This window comes from Pristis pectinata, chromosome 27, assembly GCF_009764475.1.
Source record: "Pristis pectinata isolate sPriPec2 chromosome 27, sPriPec2.1.pri, whole genome shotgun sequence".
Taxonomy (NCBI): domain Eukaryota; kingdom Metazoa; phylum Chordata; class Chondrichthyes; order Rhinopristiformes; family Pristidae; genus Pristis; species Pristis pectinata.
In genome coordinates, this window is record NC_067431.1 from 21,251,226 (window position 1) to 21,267,189 (window position 15,964).

Consider the following 15,964-nt stretch of genomic DNA (forward strand, 5'->3'; position numbering starts at 1 on the left):
ACAGCCCAGAAACAGGCCCTTTGGCTCAACTCGTCCATGTCGACCAAGTTGTCTACTTGAGCTAGTTCCACTTCCCCACATTTGGCCCATATCCTTCTAATCCTTACCTATCCATGTACCTGTCTAAATGCCTTTCAAACATTGTACTTGTACTCACCTCTACCACTTCCTCTGGCAGCTCATTCCATATATCCACCACCCACTGTGTGAAAAAGTTGCCCCTCAGATCCATTTTAAGTCTTTCGCATCTCACCTTAAACCAATCCCCGCTAGTTTTCAGCTCCCTGGAAAAAAGACTGTGACCATCCACCTCTCCTTATAGCTCAAGGCCTCCAGTCCGGGCAATATCCTTGTGAATTTTTTCTGCATCTCTTCCAGCTTAACTACATCCTTCCTATACCCAGGCAACCAGAACTGCACATAATATTCAAAGAGCGCTCTCACCAAAGTCTTGTACAGCTGTAACATGACATCCCAACTCCTGTACACAGTCTCCTGACTAATGAAGGCAAGAACCAAATGCCGCCTTCACCACCCTGTCTACCTGTGTCTCCACTTTCAGGGAACTATGTACCTGTACCCCTAAATCCCTCTGTCCTACAGCACTATCCAGAGCCCTACCATTTACCGTGTAAGTCCTGCCCTGGTTTAACTTACCAAAGTGCAACACGTCACACTTGTCCAAGCTAAATTCCATTTACCATTCTCTGGTCAACTTCCCAGGTTGGTTTAGATCTCCTTGTAAACTTAGTTAACCCTCTTCACTGTCCAGTACACCACCAATTTTGGTGTTGTCTACAAATTTACTACCCATGTTAGCAACATTGTCATCCAAATTGTCAACAGGGATGACAAACAACAGGGGAGCCAGCACCAATTCCGACCACTGGTCACAGGCCTCCATCTGTAAAGCAACCTTCTGCTACCGCCCTCTGCCTCCTTCCATCAAGCCAAGTTTTTACCCAATTGGCTAGCTCCCCCTGGATTTCATGTGATCTAATCTTCCAAACCAGCCTACCATGCAGGATCTTGCCAAAAGCCTTGCTAAAGTCCACGTAGACCACGTAAACCGCACTGCCCTCATCGATCCTCTGGGTCAACTCTTCAAAAAAAGTCCATCAAATTTGTGAGATGCGATTCCTCATGCACAAAGCAAAGCTGACTAACCCTAATCAGTCCTTGCCTTTCCAAAAGCTGGTAGATCCTGTCCCTCAAGATCCCCTCTGGTAACTTTTCCACCACTGATGTTAGGCTCTCCGGCCTGTAGTTGCTTGCCTTGTGCTTGCAGCCTTTCTTGAATAAAGGCATAACATTATGCACCCTCTGGTCTTCCAAGTCCTCACCCGTGGTTTAGGAAGACACAAATAAATCTGCCAGGACTCCTGCAATTTCTTTCCTAGCTCTTCACAATGTCCTAAGATACACTTGGTCAGGCCCTGAGGATTTGTCCACCTTAATATGCTTTAAGACTGCCAGCACTTCCTCTTTTGTAATGTGGATATATTCCAAGACATAACTATTCATTTCCCTTAATTCCTTAGCTTTCATGGCCTTCTCCACAGTAAATACATATGAGAAATGTTCATTTAAGATTTCACCCATCTCTTGTGCCTCCACGCATAGACAACCACATTGATCCTTAAAGGGACCTCTTCTCGCCATAATTACCCTTTTGCTCTTAATGTAGAATTTCTTAGGATTCTCCCTTTACCTGATCTGCCAGAGCTATTTCATGTCCTCTTTTTGTCCTTCTGATTTCCCTCTTGTGAACTCCTAAATCTCTTGTACTCCTCAAGGGATTTGCTTGATCCCAGCTGCCTATACCTGTCATATGCCTCCATCCTAGATGTTTCTCAACACAATTCACAATGACTGAGATCTGCAAAATAATGAGTTGGTTAATGGGTCCCTACATAAGAAGGATGCAGCCCCGTGGAGAAATTTGTCAAATGTGGTTCAAACTTAAGAGATAAAGTTAGAAGAGCAATTATTATAGTTGATTTAGTAAAACAGGGAAAGGCAAGAAAGGTTTTGAATGTTGCATTTGAATTGGTTGAGCTGAGAGTTTGTAAAAGTTGGGGCTATTTACTCAAACATTTTAAATGCCACAGGTCAGGAACTGAATCAAAGACTCAGCACTTTAACCTGTTGTTCAAATTGGATGTATAATCCTAGTAAGGAGTGAAATGAGACTTAACAGTATTGAAACTATTCAGAGTACACACACCAATTCCAAATGTTACTGAAACAGTCCATCAAGGCAGGGTGAAGTTCCTCACTTCTCAGTACTGAGAAACTTGGCCAAAGAACGGAGGCTGGAAAGAATTTGTGAGAGGTGAGATAAATAAAGAAGTGGTTAAAAGGCCAAGCTTGGGCTTTAACATCTTGTAGTTGTAGCAGGAATAGCTAATGAATATAAAATAATTACTGCAAAAATTCTATTTATTTATATGCAATAAAGAACTGAGTTCCCACACTAAATCCTACTGCCTGTGCTTTTTTGCTGTTATTAAACCATTTTCATCATCAATATGAATACGTAAAGGTTATTTCTTTCCAATTGAGGTAATTTCCAAGCTCCCATTCCTACAACCTTGAAGAGATTGCATAAAAAATCTTATGGTGAATTGCTTCAACATAAATTCTTCTGCTGTGGGATGGACAATAGGACCACATCTGAAAACTTTAGTTACAAGATTTTACACCTAGTTGATGCAAAATATTATACTCATTATGTAGTCAATTAAAAGAAGCGAAACCATTCTTAGAATATTTTACTATAATGTCAAATATACTTAAACTCCAAAATGCTTTCAGTTCTATTTTTCCCTTTTAATGCCATGTGGTAATATTACTGATAAACATCTTGCAACAATGTCAAAAGCCTTGTTACGATGTTAGCCAACGACAGTGAAGTAGCCAGCCGACTGCAGTTTTCAATTAACATTTTATTCCAAAATACATCCATTTAATATGCGTGTTCAGGTAGAAAGTTCAGAGACGGAAAGAGTAGAAATATTCCCCCACAAGACCTTACCTGAAATCACGCAGAACAGAAACAGAGGCAATGCCATTTCCTTTCAGGAGGAGTTGGGTTTTAAATCTTTGCTGCTTTATCTCGATCACAGTGAACTGAGTGAAAATTATCTGGCAATTCTGACCTCTGTAATGTTTCCCAACTTTAAATAGCAGCCTGGTGAATTAATCTCACGTAAACCTTATCAATTTGTCTCCTTCTGTGATAATGAGATCTCTGGTATTATCTTGATTCAACAGGTCTAAACTAAAACGTATTTCCTGAAAAGATTGTAATTTGGGCTGCAGTTTTCTGACTGTGGATTGGAATTTGATTTGACTGCAGGTTGAGAGGAACTAAATGGATAAAGGTTTAATGGGAGTGAATCTCCTGGGGTTTGTGATAGCTACACCGAGTAAATGTGTAAATGCATCCAATGTTCTCCTGCTACTGTCGGTGCTACAACATAAGTAAGCTTGGCAGGATTAGAATTTTATTAGCAAGCAATGATAATGTCATTTTTATTTTGTGCCCGAACAAGAAAGCATTTTCATCATTAATAATCAGATTTTATTAACATCTCCCCTTCAGCAAATGCAGGAAAAGACTGAGTTTTTTTGCATATTCCAATTATTTTTTTTCTTCTGAATGTGATGTTACTGCCAAGTTAGCACAATGAATTAAAGCAGATAAGATTTATGGATATTTTTAATATATTGACAGATGATTATATGAAGCTCCTAATGGTCTGCTATCATTGACACACCTACTTTTGAGCAATTTTAAAAATTCAAATGATTGAAAATCAAAATAAAGCCTAAATATAAACATTTCTTTTTTTTCTGTCAAAATTATTCAAGGATAAAAGTGAAGTTCTGCCAGAGAGTGCATTGGTCTGGTTAACAGCTGGAGCAGGGGTGCAGGTTGGATTTAGGTTGACGTGGTAAGTGGCTGCTTTGTGCTGTCATCATTGAGTAAAGGTTGAGGGCAACCATATTACCCTCAATATAATGGCAGTGGGCAGGGCTTGTCTCTGTTGACTCTGCCTCCAGGTCAGTGATGCTGTCTTGGCAAACTTGGTGAATGGAGGAGAGGACTGAAAACATGCAACAAGACATAGAACATAGAACATAGAACAGTACAGCACAGTACAGGCCTTCGGCCCGCAATGTTGTGCCGACATTTTATCCTGCTCTAAGATCTATCTAACCCTTCCCTCCCACATAGCCCCCCATTTCTCTATCATTCATGTGTCTATCTAAGAGTCCCTTAAATGTCCCTAATGTATCTGCCCCCACAACCTCTGCTCGCAGTGCGTTCCACGCACCCACCACTTTCTTTGTAAAAAACTTACCCCGACATTCCCCTTATACATTCCTGCAATCACCTTAAAATTATGTCCCCTCGTGTCAGCCATTGTTGCCCTGGGAAAAGTCTCTGACTGTCCACACAATCTATGCCTCTTATCATAAGCCTCTTAAAACATATGTTAAATTTTCCTTGCATTTACTTTTACTTCACATTTAATTTCCAAGGTAATGACATTTGTTGTTCACTGTGACATAATTAAAACTGTCCTCATGTCCTTCAACAACCATATACCACAATTCTGCCTCTGAAACTGGAACTGGAAATCTGGTAATCATAAAATCAAAGCAATTAGCTTTCATCTAGCATTTCCTGCTGTATCTCCTCTTTCAACTGTACCATGTTTTCTAGGCTCAGGCCTACATGTGTTGTATTACACATTCTCTTGTTCATACAGAAGGGTCTCTTTGAGCAATAGGCCGGGTTTGTTCCAGATTAAAATTGGTAAACTGAGGCCTGTGATGTTCTAACACTCAAAATGACATAATTAATTGCTTACTGCAGAGGCCGTGGTAGAATGGTTATGGAGTCAGAGAGTAATACAGCATGGAAACAGGCCCTACAGCCCAACTCATCCATACCAACCAAGGTGCCCATCTAAGCTAGCCCCATTTGCCCGCATTTGGCCCATATGCCTCTGAAACTTTCCTATCCATTAAGTATAAATTATAGAGTCATACAGAACAGAAACAGGCCATTTGCCCATAGAGATGGCTTCAAATGTCAGGCATCTGTTTACATAAATCCTGTTTTATTCTCCTCACATTTCTTTCAACTTCCCCAGATTCTTCCACTCACCCACTTTTTAGGGGCAATATACAGTGGCCAATTACTCTTCCAACTCGCAATTTCTTTTGGATGTTGAAGGAAATCAGGGCACCTGGAGAAAACCTAAGCGGTCATGGAGAATATGCGTAGTCCAGACAGGAAGCACCAGAGGTCAGGATTGAACCCAGGTTGATGAAGCTTTGAGGCAGCAGCTCTATTGTGCTGCTCTGAGTTATGGTTCCAGTAATCACTGTGCTGGACTGATTGGAAGACCCCAGTTCAAGCCCCAGCTAGAGAATTTAGCTAATTAAATAATCTTTTGAACATCTCCTAGATTCGATGATGTTTGACTTTGGCTGCCGAGGCCTTCACTTTCTGTAGCTGAAGTGCAGAACAGATCCATATGGGGGCGATAAAAACCAGAGAGTACAACAACAGAGCCATTCTTTACCTTGACTTAAAGGGAAGCTCACAGGGAAATAATAAAGGTCTGTATTTTTTTTGTTGAGGAAGCAATATTATACAATTTGCACATGCAAAATATTTCATATATAAATAAATGCTTTTTATGATAAGTGTTCCTTTAAATTTAGAATGTTTCATTAACGTTAGACTAATACCTAAATATTTATTTTAAATTCCTAAATTTAATACCTAAATTTAGTATTAAATACCTAAATTTAAAATAAATATTTAGGTATTAGTCTAAGGTTAATGAACACAATACTGAGGTTAATTAACACAATACCATGTTCACTTAAAACATCATGGTATTGCGTTAAAAAAACGAGTCAAAGTGAAACCTGGATAGTATTCTGAATAATGGTCCTGAGTTAGTTACGTATCACAATAAAAATAGTGTTATATTTTTCTTAGAACGTTCTGTAAAATGTGTTACAACTGCAATGACAATAGCGACATAACTGCACTGTAAGTTAATATCTTTTATTTAAAGATACAAAACAGAATGGAAATATCAATTATATCCCAAATCATACAGTCCACTAACTTTACCTTTACCCTACTCACTGCATGCATATAATATTTATCAGCTTTATTTTGTTATGCTCATATATTATCTGATCATTCCTATTTGGTGAAATGATCCTTCTAATGTGTCTTCTATATACCTTTAAGTTATATTCTAAACGTACTGCTATGAGGATGTATGATTGTGGTCCTTTCACACTTACACTTTGATTCATGCTAAGATTAAACTGTTTTACCTCTTGATCAGCCTGAACTTCAATTCCATTCTTAGGATCAGAAGCAGGCCATTCAAAACTTCAAACCTTCCCACTACTTAATTACACAAAGATTGATCTGTACGCCAACACTGACCACTAATACTATGAAGTTTTAAGTGAACATACATGGAATTTAAAATATTTATACATTGTTCTATGGCCAGTGACGCAGAGATGAAAAAGGAGAGAAACAGCAACACACAAAAAGTGCTGGAGGAACTCAGCAGGTCAGGCAGCATCCATGGAGGGAAATAAACAGTCGATGTTTTGGGCCGAAACTGGACTGGAAAGGAAAGTGGCAGAAGCCAGAATAAGAAGGTGGTGGGAGGGGGAGTTGTGTCTCAGAGAAACAGCAATAGTGATTTGGTGGCCAGAGCTTATAGTTTATGGGGGAAAATTAATAATTTAACTGGAAGTATTGCACCTATCATCTATATCGTTTGAGCCGCTTACCTAATGAAAAAAGAGAGTTTTATTTCTGTAATGTCTTTCACAATGTGCACAGAGCTACAGGTTAGAGGAAAAGAGCCCATGACACAGCTTTGAATCAAAATGGAAAAGCTATCCCTGGTATTCTGTTGAATAGAATATGATTTAATAAAATAAAAGAGGTTTACACCATTGAGATTATTTTATAGGCCACCAACTAGTGGGAAGGATATTGAGGAGTAAACGCAGGAAAATTGCAGAGATGCATAAGAGCCACAGAGCGGTGATAATGGAGTATTTCAGCTATCCAAATATAGCCTATAAGGATCAACAAAGGACAGGAATTTAGGAACAACTTATTGACTCATGTTTATGGTCCAAAGACACAAATGATGTTGCTTGGCCTGGGTCTGGAAATCTGGTTAGGCCAAGTGGAGCAAGTATCATTGGGCGAGCATCTCGGAAACAGTGATCATAATAAGGAAAAGGATACAGATCGCTCCGAGGCCAAAATTATATTTTCAACGGATCTGATCTTAAATTAGAATCAAAGCCTAACAGGCAAAAATGTAACTGAACAATAAAAGGTCTTTAAAGCTGAGATTTTCTCGTTTTAGTCCAGATATATTTCCATGAGGAAGAAGGGTAAGGAAAGTAAAGCCAGAATGTCATAAATGACAAAGTAGAGAGAAAAACAGAGCAGAAAAAGGATCAAGTGCAAAATACCAGCTTGTTAACTTTTGTAATCAGTCTGATTCTCACTTGCGAGAGTCAGACTGATTACAAAAGTTTAGAAGGGAAGTGAAAAAGTGAAACAAGACAAGCAAGAGACAAGAAGACACAGGAGACTGCAGATGCTGGAACCTAGAGCAAAAAACAATCTGCTGGAGGAACTCAGCAGGTCGAGCAGCATCTGTGGGAGGAAAAGAATTGTCAACATTTCGGGTTAACACCCTGCATCAGGGTCTCGACCTGAAACGTCGACAATTCCTTCCCCCCTCACAGATGCTGCTCAACCCACTGAGTTCCTCCAGCAGTTTGTTTTTAAAGGCAAAGAGAAAAGACTGCCAGCAAGCATGAAATTGAATCAAAAAATATTCTATATACACATGAATAGGAAAAGGGTTGTAAGAGGAGAGGTGGGGTTGGTCAGAGACCAAAAAGGTGGCAGAGGACATGGCTTTGGGTTTGAAATGAATAAATAATCATGGAAGAAAATGCTATTGGAAGCATTGGCAAAGAAAAAAGTTGCAGGACTGTGTGGTGGGAGTGGTGAATTGGTACACTAGATCGCTCTTACTTGGAAGTGGTACAAACAGACAGAAAGCCCTTCCATTCTGCGATTTGGTAAAAGCTAATCCTCAGCCAAATTCTTTAAGCAGCAAATGAAAATAAAAAAATGCAGACTCTGAAAATAAATAAACACAGAAAATGCTGGAAAAACTCAGCAGGTGTGGAAAGAGAAAGAAAAGCAGTGGCCCCGGTACGTATCCATGGGGAAGACTACTGCACACTTCCCTCCAGTCTAGAAAACAATCTTTCACTACTGCTGCAACCCACAAGATGCTGGAGGAACTCAGCGGGTCAGGCAGAATCTATGGAGGGAAATGGACAGTCGATGTTTCAGGTCGAGACGGTCTTGACCCAAAGCATTGGCTGTCTATTTCCCTCCTTTGATGCTGCCTGACCTGCTGAGTTCTTCTAGCTTCTTGTGTGTTTCCAGCATCTGCAGTCTCTTGCAGGCATGGCAGTGTAGCGGTTAGTGTAATGCTATTACAGCGCCAGCTTCTCAGGTTCAACTCCAGCCACTGTCTGTAAGGATTTTGTACGTTCTCCCTGTGTCTGAGTGGGTTTCCTCCGGGTGCTCCGGTTTCTTCCCACATTCCAAAGACGTATGGGTTAGGAAGTTGTGGGCATGCTATGTTGGTGCCGGAAGTGTGGTGACACTTGCGGGCTGCCCCCAGAACACTCTATGCAAAAGATGCATTTCACTGTGTGTTTCAATGTACATGTGACTAATAAAGACACCATATCTTATCTTATCTTTCACTATTACTCTGTTTTCTCTGACCTAGTCAATTTCAGGCCTGAGATCCTTCATCAGAACATGTTCTGGTTTAAATGAAAAACATGTTGATGCTGGAGGAACTCAGCAGGCCAGCAGCATCTGTGGAAAAAAGCAGGTGGTCACTGTTCCGGGTCAGGACCCTTCTTCAGGACTGAAGGTAGGAAAAAGGGGAAGCCCATAGGAGGGAAAAGCAGAGCAGTGATAGGTGGACAAAAGAGGGGAGGTGGGGTGGGCACAGGGTGGTGATAGGGAGATGCAGGTAAGGAATAGTGATAGGCAGGGGCTGGGGAGGAGGGGAGAGCAGATCCACTGGGGGATGGGTAAAACGTAAGATAGAGGGAAAATAAGGCTAGGAAAGGGAAGAAGAGAAGAAGCATGGGGGGGGGGGGGAGTGGTGTGGGGATTACTTAAAGTGGGAGAATCCTATGTTCATGCCATTAGGCTGCAAGGTTCCAAGACGGAAAATGAGGTGCTGTTCCTCCAGTTTGTGCTGGAATTCTCCTGGCAGTGGAGGAGGCTGAGGACTGACATATCAGTGATAGTGTGGGAGGGGGAGTTGAAGTGACTGGCAATGGGGAGATACAGATTGCAGTTGTGGACAGAGTGCAGGTGTTCTGCGAAACGATCGCCTAGTCTGTGTTTGGTCTCACTAATGTAGAGGAGGCCACACTTGGAGCACCGAATGCAGTAGATGATATTAAGGAAGGTGCAGGTGACTCTCTGTCTCACCTGAAAGGACTGCTTCTCTATTTTCTGGTTTATAGTCTTCAACGAGGGCCGTTAACTGTTTCTCTTTCCACAAATAGTGTCTAACCTGCTCAGTTTTTCCAGCACGGCAGGCACGGTAGTGTAGCGGTTAGCGTAACGCTATTACAGCGCCAGCGACCTGGGTTCAATTCCTGCCGCTGTCTGTAAGGAGTTTGTACGTTCTCCCCGTGTCTGCGTGGGTTTCCTCCGGGTGCTCCGTTTCCTCCCACATTCCAAGTTGTGGGCGTGCTATGTTGGCGCCGGAAGCGTGGCGACACTTGCGGGCTGCCCCCAGAACACTCTTCACAAAGAAGATGCATTTCACTGTGTCTTTCGATGTACATGTGACCAATAAAGATATCTTACCTCTTTTTTTTTGCTTTTCAGTATCTGCATTTTTATGGACATCTCAAATCTCATCTCAAATCTCTTTATTTCTCCAAACAACAGATTCCCTGGTTGCTGAGATATTGCTATTTGAGAGACGCTGCTACGTCCAAAGTGGCTGCAGATTTTCCTGCATCACATGCATGACCACAGTTCCAAAAAGTGCTTCATTGCCCTTTGGGTCTTTCTGGCAGGGAAGTGACAAGAGTTATATGGATGCAAATCTTTCCCTCCCCAAATAAATAACATCTGCGATGGCTGCTAGAGGAAGAGGAAGTAAGTAATCCGTGCAAATTTAAGTGGGTGAGAGAGATTCAATCAATTGCACTGCTTCACTGAATCCTCCGTCAGGAGAGCGGAGATAACGCGGCGGAAAGCAGTACCAGTTCCCGAGTCGGGATCACGCCCGCGAATACGCGCTCAGCGGCCAAGTGCAACCCCGACCTTCTAGCGGCGGGGGCGCGCACGTAATACGGCGTGAGCGGGACCGCCGGCCCGAGCTTGGAGGGGGTGGAGGCGGCTGTCTGTCGGTGGCGGCGGCTGTTGTCGCTGTTCCTCTCCACCCTCCCCGGCAGAGAGGTTTGGAGACTAATTTGGCACCAACTTTTACAGCACATAATAAAATAATTTTGTCTCCAGGAGGGAGCGGCGAACATGACGGCGGGGGAGAGCCGGCCGGAGCACAGCGGCGAGGAAAAGGTAACAACACGCCGGCAACAGTGTTGCAAAGTTTAATGGTGGTGACAATGGTGCAGAGATACTTCGTAACACGTTCCCCACCCGCGCTTTCCTCAGACCTTAAATCCATTTTAATGCTTCATTTCCCTTTGCAACTTTCTAAAGTTCACCTGGTGTGCATGCTGTGATCCCGCCAATCTTTGCTCGCCCCCCCCCCCCATTGTAAATGGCCGCCTGGCCTGTTTGTTTTTAAAATGATAATTGATTTTTTTTTGCTTAAATACTGTTTCTGTTTTTAAAAGTAGCTGCCCCCCCCCCCTCCCCGTGATTGCAGGTTTGGGGAGGGAAATGGGCTGTGGACACTGTTGTCATTGGTGTATGATGTGGGTGCAGCTCCTGATTTTAAAGGTCTGCTGTTGACTAGTATGGGATACAGGAGATGGCTATTCAACCCTTCGAAGCTGCCCTGCAATTCCGTTAGGTTATGGCTGGCTTAGTTCCATACCATATGGATTGTGGATCTAAGTCCTACAGAACCGAAACGCGCTTTAGAAATTGTGGTAGGAGTAAGCTGTACCTCCTGCTGAGTTTGCTCTGCCGCTCGGTAAAATTATTGACTTATCAATGTCACCACTTTGTACTAAACCGAGATTATTGGATGTGAAGAGAATCAAGGGGTTAGTGTAGGAAAGTGTTAAAAGATCAGTCGTCTTATTGAATCTTGGAGCAGGTGTCAGGGGCCAAAGGGCTCCTTGCTTCTATTTCCAATATTATGTTCTAACTCCATATTTTATTTCACCTTGATCCCCTTAATAACTCAAAGACTGAGCAACTTGATCTGAATTATTGCCTGGTTCTGGACAGGACAGGACAAACACACGTACTTGTGCATATGACAATAAATTTGACTTTGACGCACAGAACCACACACACACACAGAATCTTGACAAGTGCTCTGTCAAGACTTCCTAAGAATTTTACAAATCACATAAATTCCAGGAAAGATGTTGCTACTCCATTCAAGCTCTTATTATGGAAGTCAGTCTGGCAACCCTTCATTGCATGACTTTTTGAAAGAAAGACTTGCACTTTTATAGTTTACTTTCAACTCCTCCCAGAATGTCCCCAAATGTTTTACAACTAGTGAAGTAATTGTGAAGTGTGTCCACTGTTCATAGCCATGGACTCATAGGGAGAAACAGCATGGAAATAGGCCATTTGGTCCACTGAGTCCATGCCAACTAATTAATCCCATTTTATTCTCCCTATGTTTCCATTGACTCCCTCCCTCCCAAGATTTGACCACTTAGGGATATTAGGGACAACTTACAATGGCCTGTTAACCTATCAACCCGCAGATCCTTGGGACGGGGGATGGAGGATCAGTGGGGGGGGGGGGAAGGTGTGGTGGAAACTGGACCACCCAGACGAAACTAGCATAGTTTTGGAGAATGTGCAAACTCCACACAGACAGCCATGAGGTTGGGATCGATATTAGGTCACTGGAGCTGTGAGGCAGCAGCTCTATTAGCTTATGGGTGCCACTGTGGTAGGGTAGGAAACGTGACAACCTTTTTGTGTATAGCAAGCTCCCAAAGGCCGCTGTGTGATCATGGTGAGCAGTCTGTTTTTAGTGTTGTTGGTTGTGAGAAAAGTATTGTACAGGAGAGCAGGGTTAATTTGCTTGCTCTTTGAAATTGGTGAGATCTTCTACATCCACATGAGAGTTCAGATGGGATTTATTTTAACATCTCATTTGCAAAATGACATAGCACTCCTTTGATTATAACATTAGAATTTCTGGCCTGGTACGTGCATCTCTCAAGTGAGACTTCAACCTGCAATCAATGGGAGAATTTATGGGGCTTACAAAAGGTGCACAGATAGGATGGATAATCAAAATCTTCTTCCCAGAGCAGGGAAAGTCTAGAACTAAAAGGCACAGATTTAATGTGAGAGGGAAGAAATTTAAGGGAGATCTGAGGGGTAAGTTTTTCATGTAGAGGGTGGTGAACATCTGGAATGAGCTGCCAGAGGAGGTGGTGGAGGCAGACGCAATTACAGCATTTAAAAGGCATTTGGACGGTACTTGGATCGGAAAGGTGTAGAGGGATGTGGGCCTAATGCAGGCAAATGAGATTGGCGTAGATGAGTATCACAGTTGGCATGGACGAGGTGGGCTGATTGGACCCAGTACCGTGCTGTATGATTCTATGAACTTGGAGACATGAGTGTCCCACTGAGTTCTCTGATTCTAGCCAGCACATGCCGTTACAGGTCTGGAGCTAGCAAGCGACAAATCGTTTTCTGCTCTTGGCCCCTGCCTTGTGACCGCAGCTACAGAACCCTTTAGACCTTAGAACAGTGGTACTACCATCGGGGAGGAGCTACAGGAGCCTGAAGACCCACACTCAACAATTCAGGAACAGCTTCTTCCTCTCAGCCATCAGATTTCTGAACGGTCCATGAACACTACCTTTTGTTCCTCTTTTTACACTACTTATTTATTTTTGTAACTTATAGCAATTTTTATGTCTTTATGTCTTGCACTGTACTGCTGCCACAAAACAACAAATTTCATAACATATGTCAATGATGATAAACCTGATTCTGATTCAGTTAGATTTGATGGCTCTACCACCTCGCCTTTTGAGTTTTGGATACCCTGGGAAGCCTTCCTCTCGTCTCATGCTGAAAGTAGTATCACTGGCACTGCTCTTCTCCAGTGTCTCTCAGCTTTATCCCAGCAAGTGCTTCAGAGTAGAAGTGACGAAAATTGAAAAGAAACGTGTGTTCAGTGTAAATCTCTGTCATATATTGCCACGAGAGGGGTAGAATGTAAGCTTGTATCTCTAATTTCTCATTGTCTCCCCATTCCCCATCCCCAGTGAAATTTGGATTGCATGTAGCAAAAGATAGAAGGCAGACTCTCCCAGAGTTGGGAGGCATATAATGTATTAGAAATGTACAAAACTGCAGCTAGGTCACAGCTAGATTATTCCATCCAGTTTTGCTCACCTCACTTCAGGAAGGATGCGATGGCATCAGAGAGGGTGTAGAGGTTTAGCACAATGTCACCAGGGCTGAAGAAATTTAGTTGCGTGGGAAAATTGGTTAGGCTGATCTGTAGCAGTCAGTGTAATGCTATTACAGTGCCAGTGACCTGGGTTCAATTCCGGCCACTGTCTGTGAGGAGTTTGTACGTTCTCCCCGTGTCTGTGTGGGTTTCCTCTGGGTGCTCCGGTTTCCTCCCACATTCCAAAGACGTACGCGTTAGGAAGTTGTGGGCATGCTATGTTGGCGCTGTAAGCGTGGCAACACTTGCGGGCTGCCCCCAGAACACTCTACACAAAAGTTGCATTTAACTGTGTGTTTCGATGTACATGTGACTAATAAAGATGTCTTATCTTTAGAGCAGTTTTAATTAAAGTATGTAAAATGATGAGAGGCCTGGTTAATGTAGATAGGAAGGACCTATTTCCCTTTGTTGGGTGGCAGTCATGCAAGGCATAGATCTAAGGTAATGGGTTTAGAAGGTATTTGAGGAAAAAACTTCTTCATCTGAAGAGTGGAACCCATGTCCTGAGAAGATGGAGGAGGCAGAAGCTGATCACATTTAAGTATTTAACTCTCACAGAGGTCCCTTAACCCATTTGGGATTATAATCAGTGAGCAAGTGAGGTTAGACTAAACAGCTCTCTTGTCAGACATGGTTTAATGAGTGAATGATCTCCTGCTGTAGCATAAATTTCTATGAATCTGCAAATGGGACATCTGATCACCAACCACTTGACTGAGCCTCGCACAGAATTGGCTGAATCCGCCAGTCTGTTTGAGACAAAAGAGAAAGTCAACAATTTATTTTCAAAATGGGGAAAGACATTTCTGAAACCAAATTTTATTAAATGCACAGCAATTTATCTCAATAGCATGCATGATGTTGTTTCAGAGGCGTACTTACAGTGAGCTACAGCAAAATCCTCTTGAAGCTGGTCGTGGCCTTTTATGCTATTTTTAGGTTTATGTACCTTGTGGTCTGCAAGGTCATCCAAAAACTGATACAGCTGGGGAAACTACTGGTCAGTCACATTTTACTAAATTGAAGTATGATGAAGTTTTGCTGCTTGTTATCTATTAAATGACTTCTGGTTTGGTTTACTGTTGTAGCCTGTATTTGTGGAATCACCTTTCAAACGTGGCTGCATAATATGGTCAAGTGTGTAAGTTTTGAGCAGTTGTAACACGACAACAACTTGGATTGTTATAACACTGTTTTACTTAAACTACACCTTAACCAAGGAGCATGAGTCTACCCTCTGTACCCTGGCTGAGCAGATGTTGCAAGCAGGAAGTCTCATGGCCATCACTTTTACCAATGTGCTTACCCACAATAAAAATAGAACTGTTTCCTTAACTTTTTGTCTGTCTGAGATCTTTCCTGAATTTGGTCTCCTGTCAGACCCAAATAGAAGCCCAGCTCAAGTCCTCCAATGGGATTTCTTTGGATTGCTGCTCAAGGCATCCAGCTGTGAAAGAGTAGCAGCTTCCCAAATAAATATCTGGTTCCCTGATAGATAACTGGTTGGTCGGCTCAAACCAGCACATCACACAGAGTGTGTGGTGGAAAGACCAGTCAGGCATTTGCAGGAAATAACTGATTTGTTGCAGATCGTTATTTCTGGACAGTTCTTAATGTTCTGGTAGGCTATCAATGAGGTCTCTGTAGAGAATGGTAGAAATTTACTGCACATACCCACTGTATAACTCTGCTGGCAGCTGGATTTGGTGGCACAATGGTGCAACTAGTAGAGCCAGTTCCTCACAGCACCAGAGACCAGGGGTCAATCCTGACTCTTGCTGTCTATGTGGAGTTTGAAAATTCTCCCAGTGACCCTAAGGATATCAGAATCAGGTTTATTATCACTTACATGTGTCGTGAAATCTGTTGTTTTGCAGCAGTACAGTGCAAGACAAAATTGCTATGTTACAAAGTTAAATAAATAGTGCAAAAGAGGAATAACGAGGTAGTGTTCATGGGTGCTCTGGTTTTCTCCAGTGTACCTAAGATATGCAAGTTGGTAGGTTCATTGCCACTATAAAAATTGCCTCTAGTGTGTAGGTGAGTGGTAAAATCTGGGGGAAATTGATGAGAATGTGGGATTAGGTGTAAATGGGCAGTTGATGGTCACCGCAGACTTAGTGGGGTGGAGGTCCTGTTCCTGTGCTGTATCTCTCTGAGTCTTGTGGAAAAGCCAA

General features: G+C 42.4%; 1 protein-coding gene across 3 annotated transcripts in view; it reads left to right on the top strand.

Moving 5' to 3' along the window:
* The first annotated feature begins 10,500 nt into the window (after positions 1 to 10,500).
* The window catches only part of usp28 (ubiquitin specific peptidase 28), a 64,877-nt gene continuing 59,413 nt past the window's right edge, over positions 10,501 to 15,964 (top strand). For 2 of the 3 annotated variants that reach the window (XM_052039728.1, XM_052039725.1), the window contains exon 1: positions 10,528 to 10,729. In XM_052039728.1, the coding sequence (XP_051895688.1) occupies positions 10,685 to 10,729 (45 nt within the window). In that variant the 5' untranslated portion in view covers positions 10,528 to 10,684. Of the gene's footprint in view, positions 10,730 to 15,964 lie in introns of all 3 variants that reach the window. The other variant, XM_052039726.1, reaches the window with a different exon arrangement.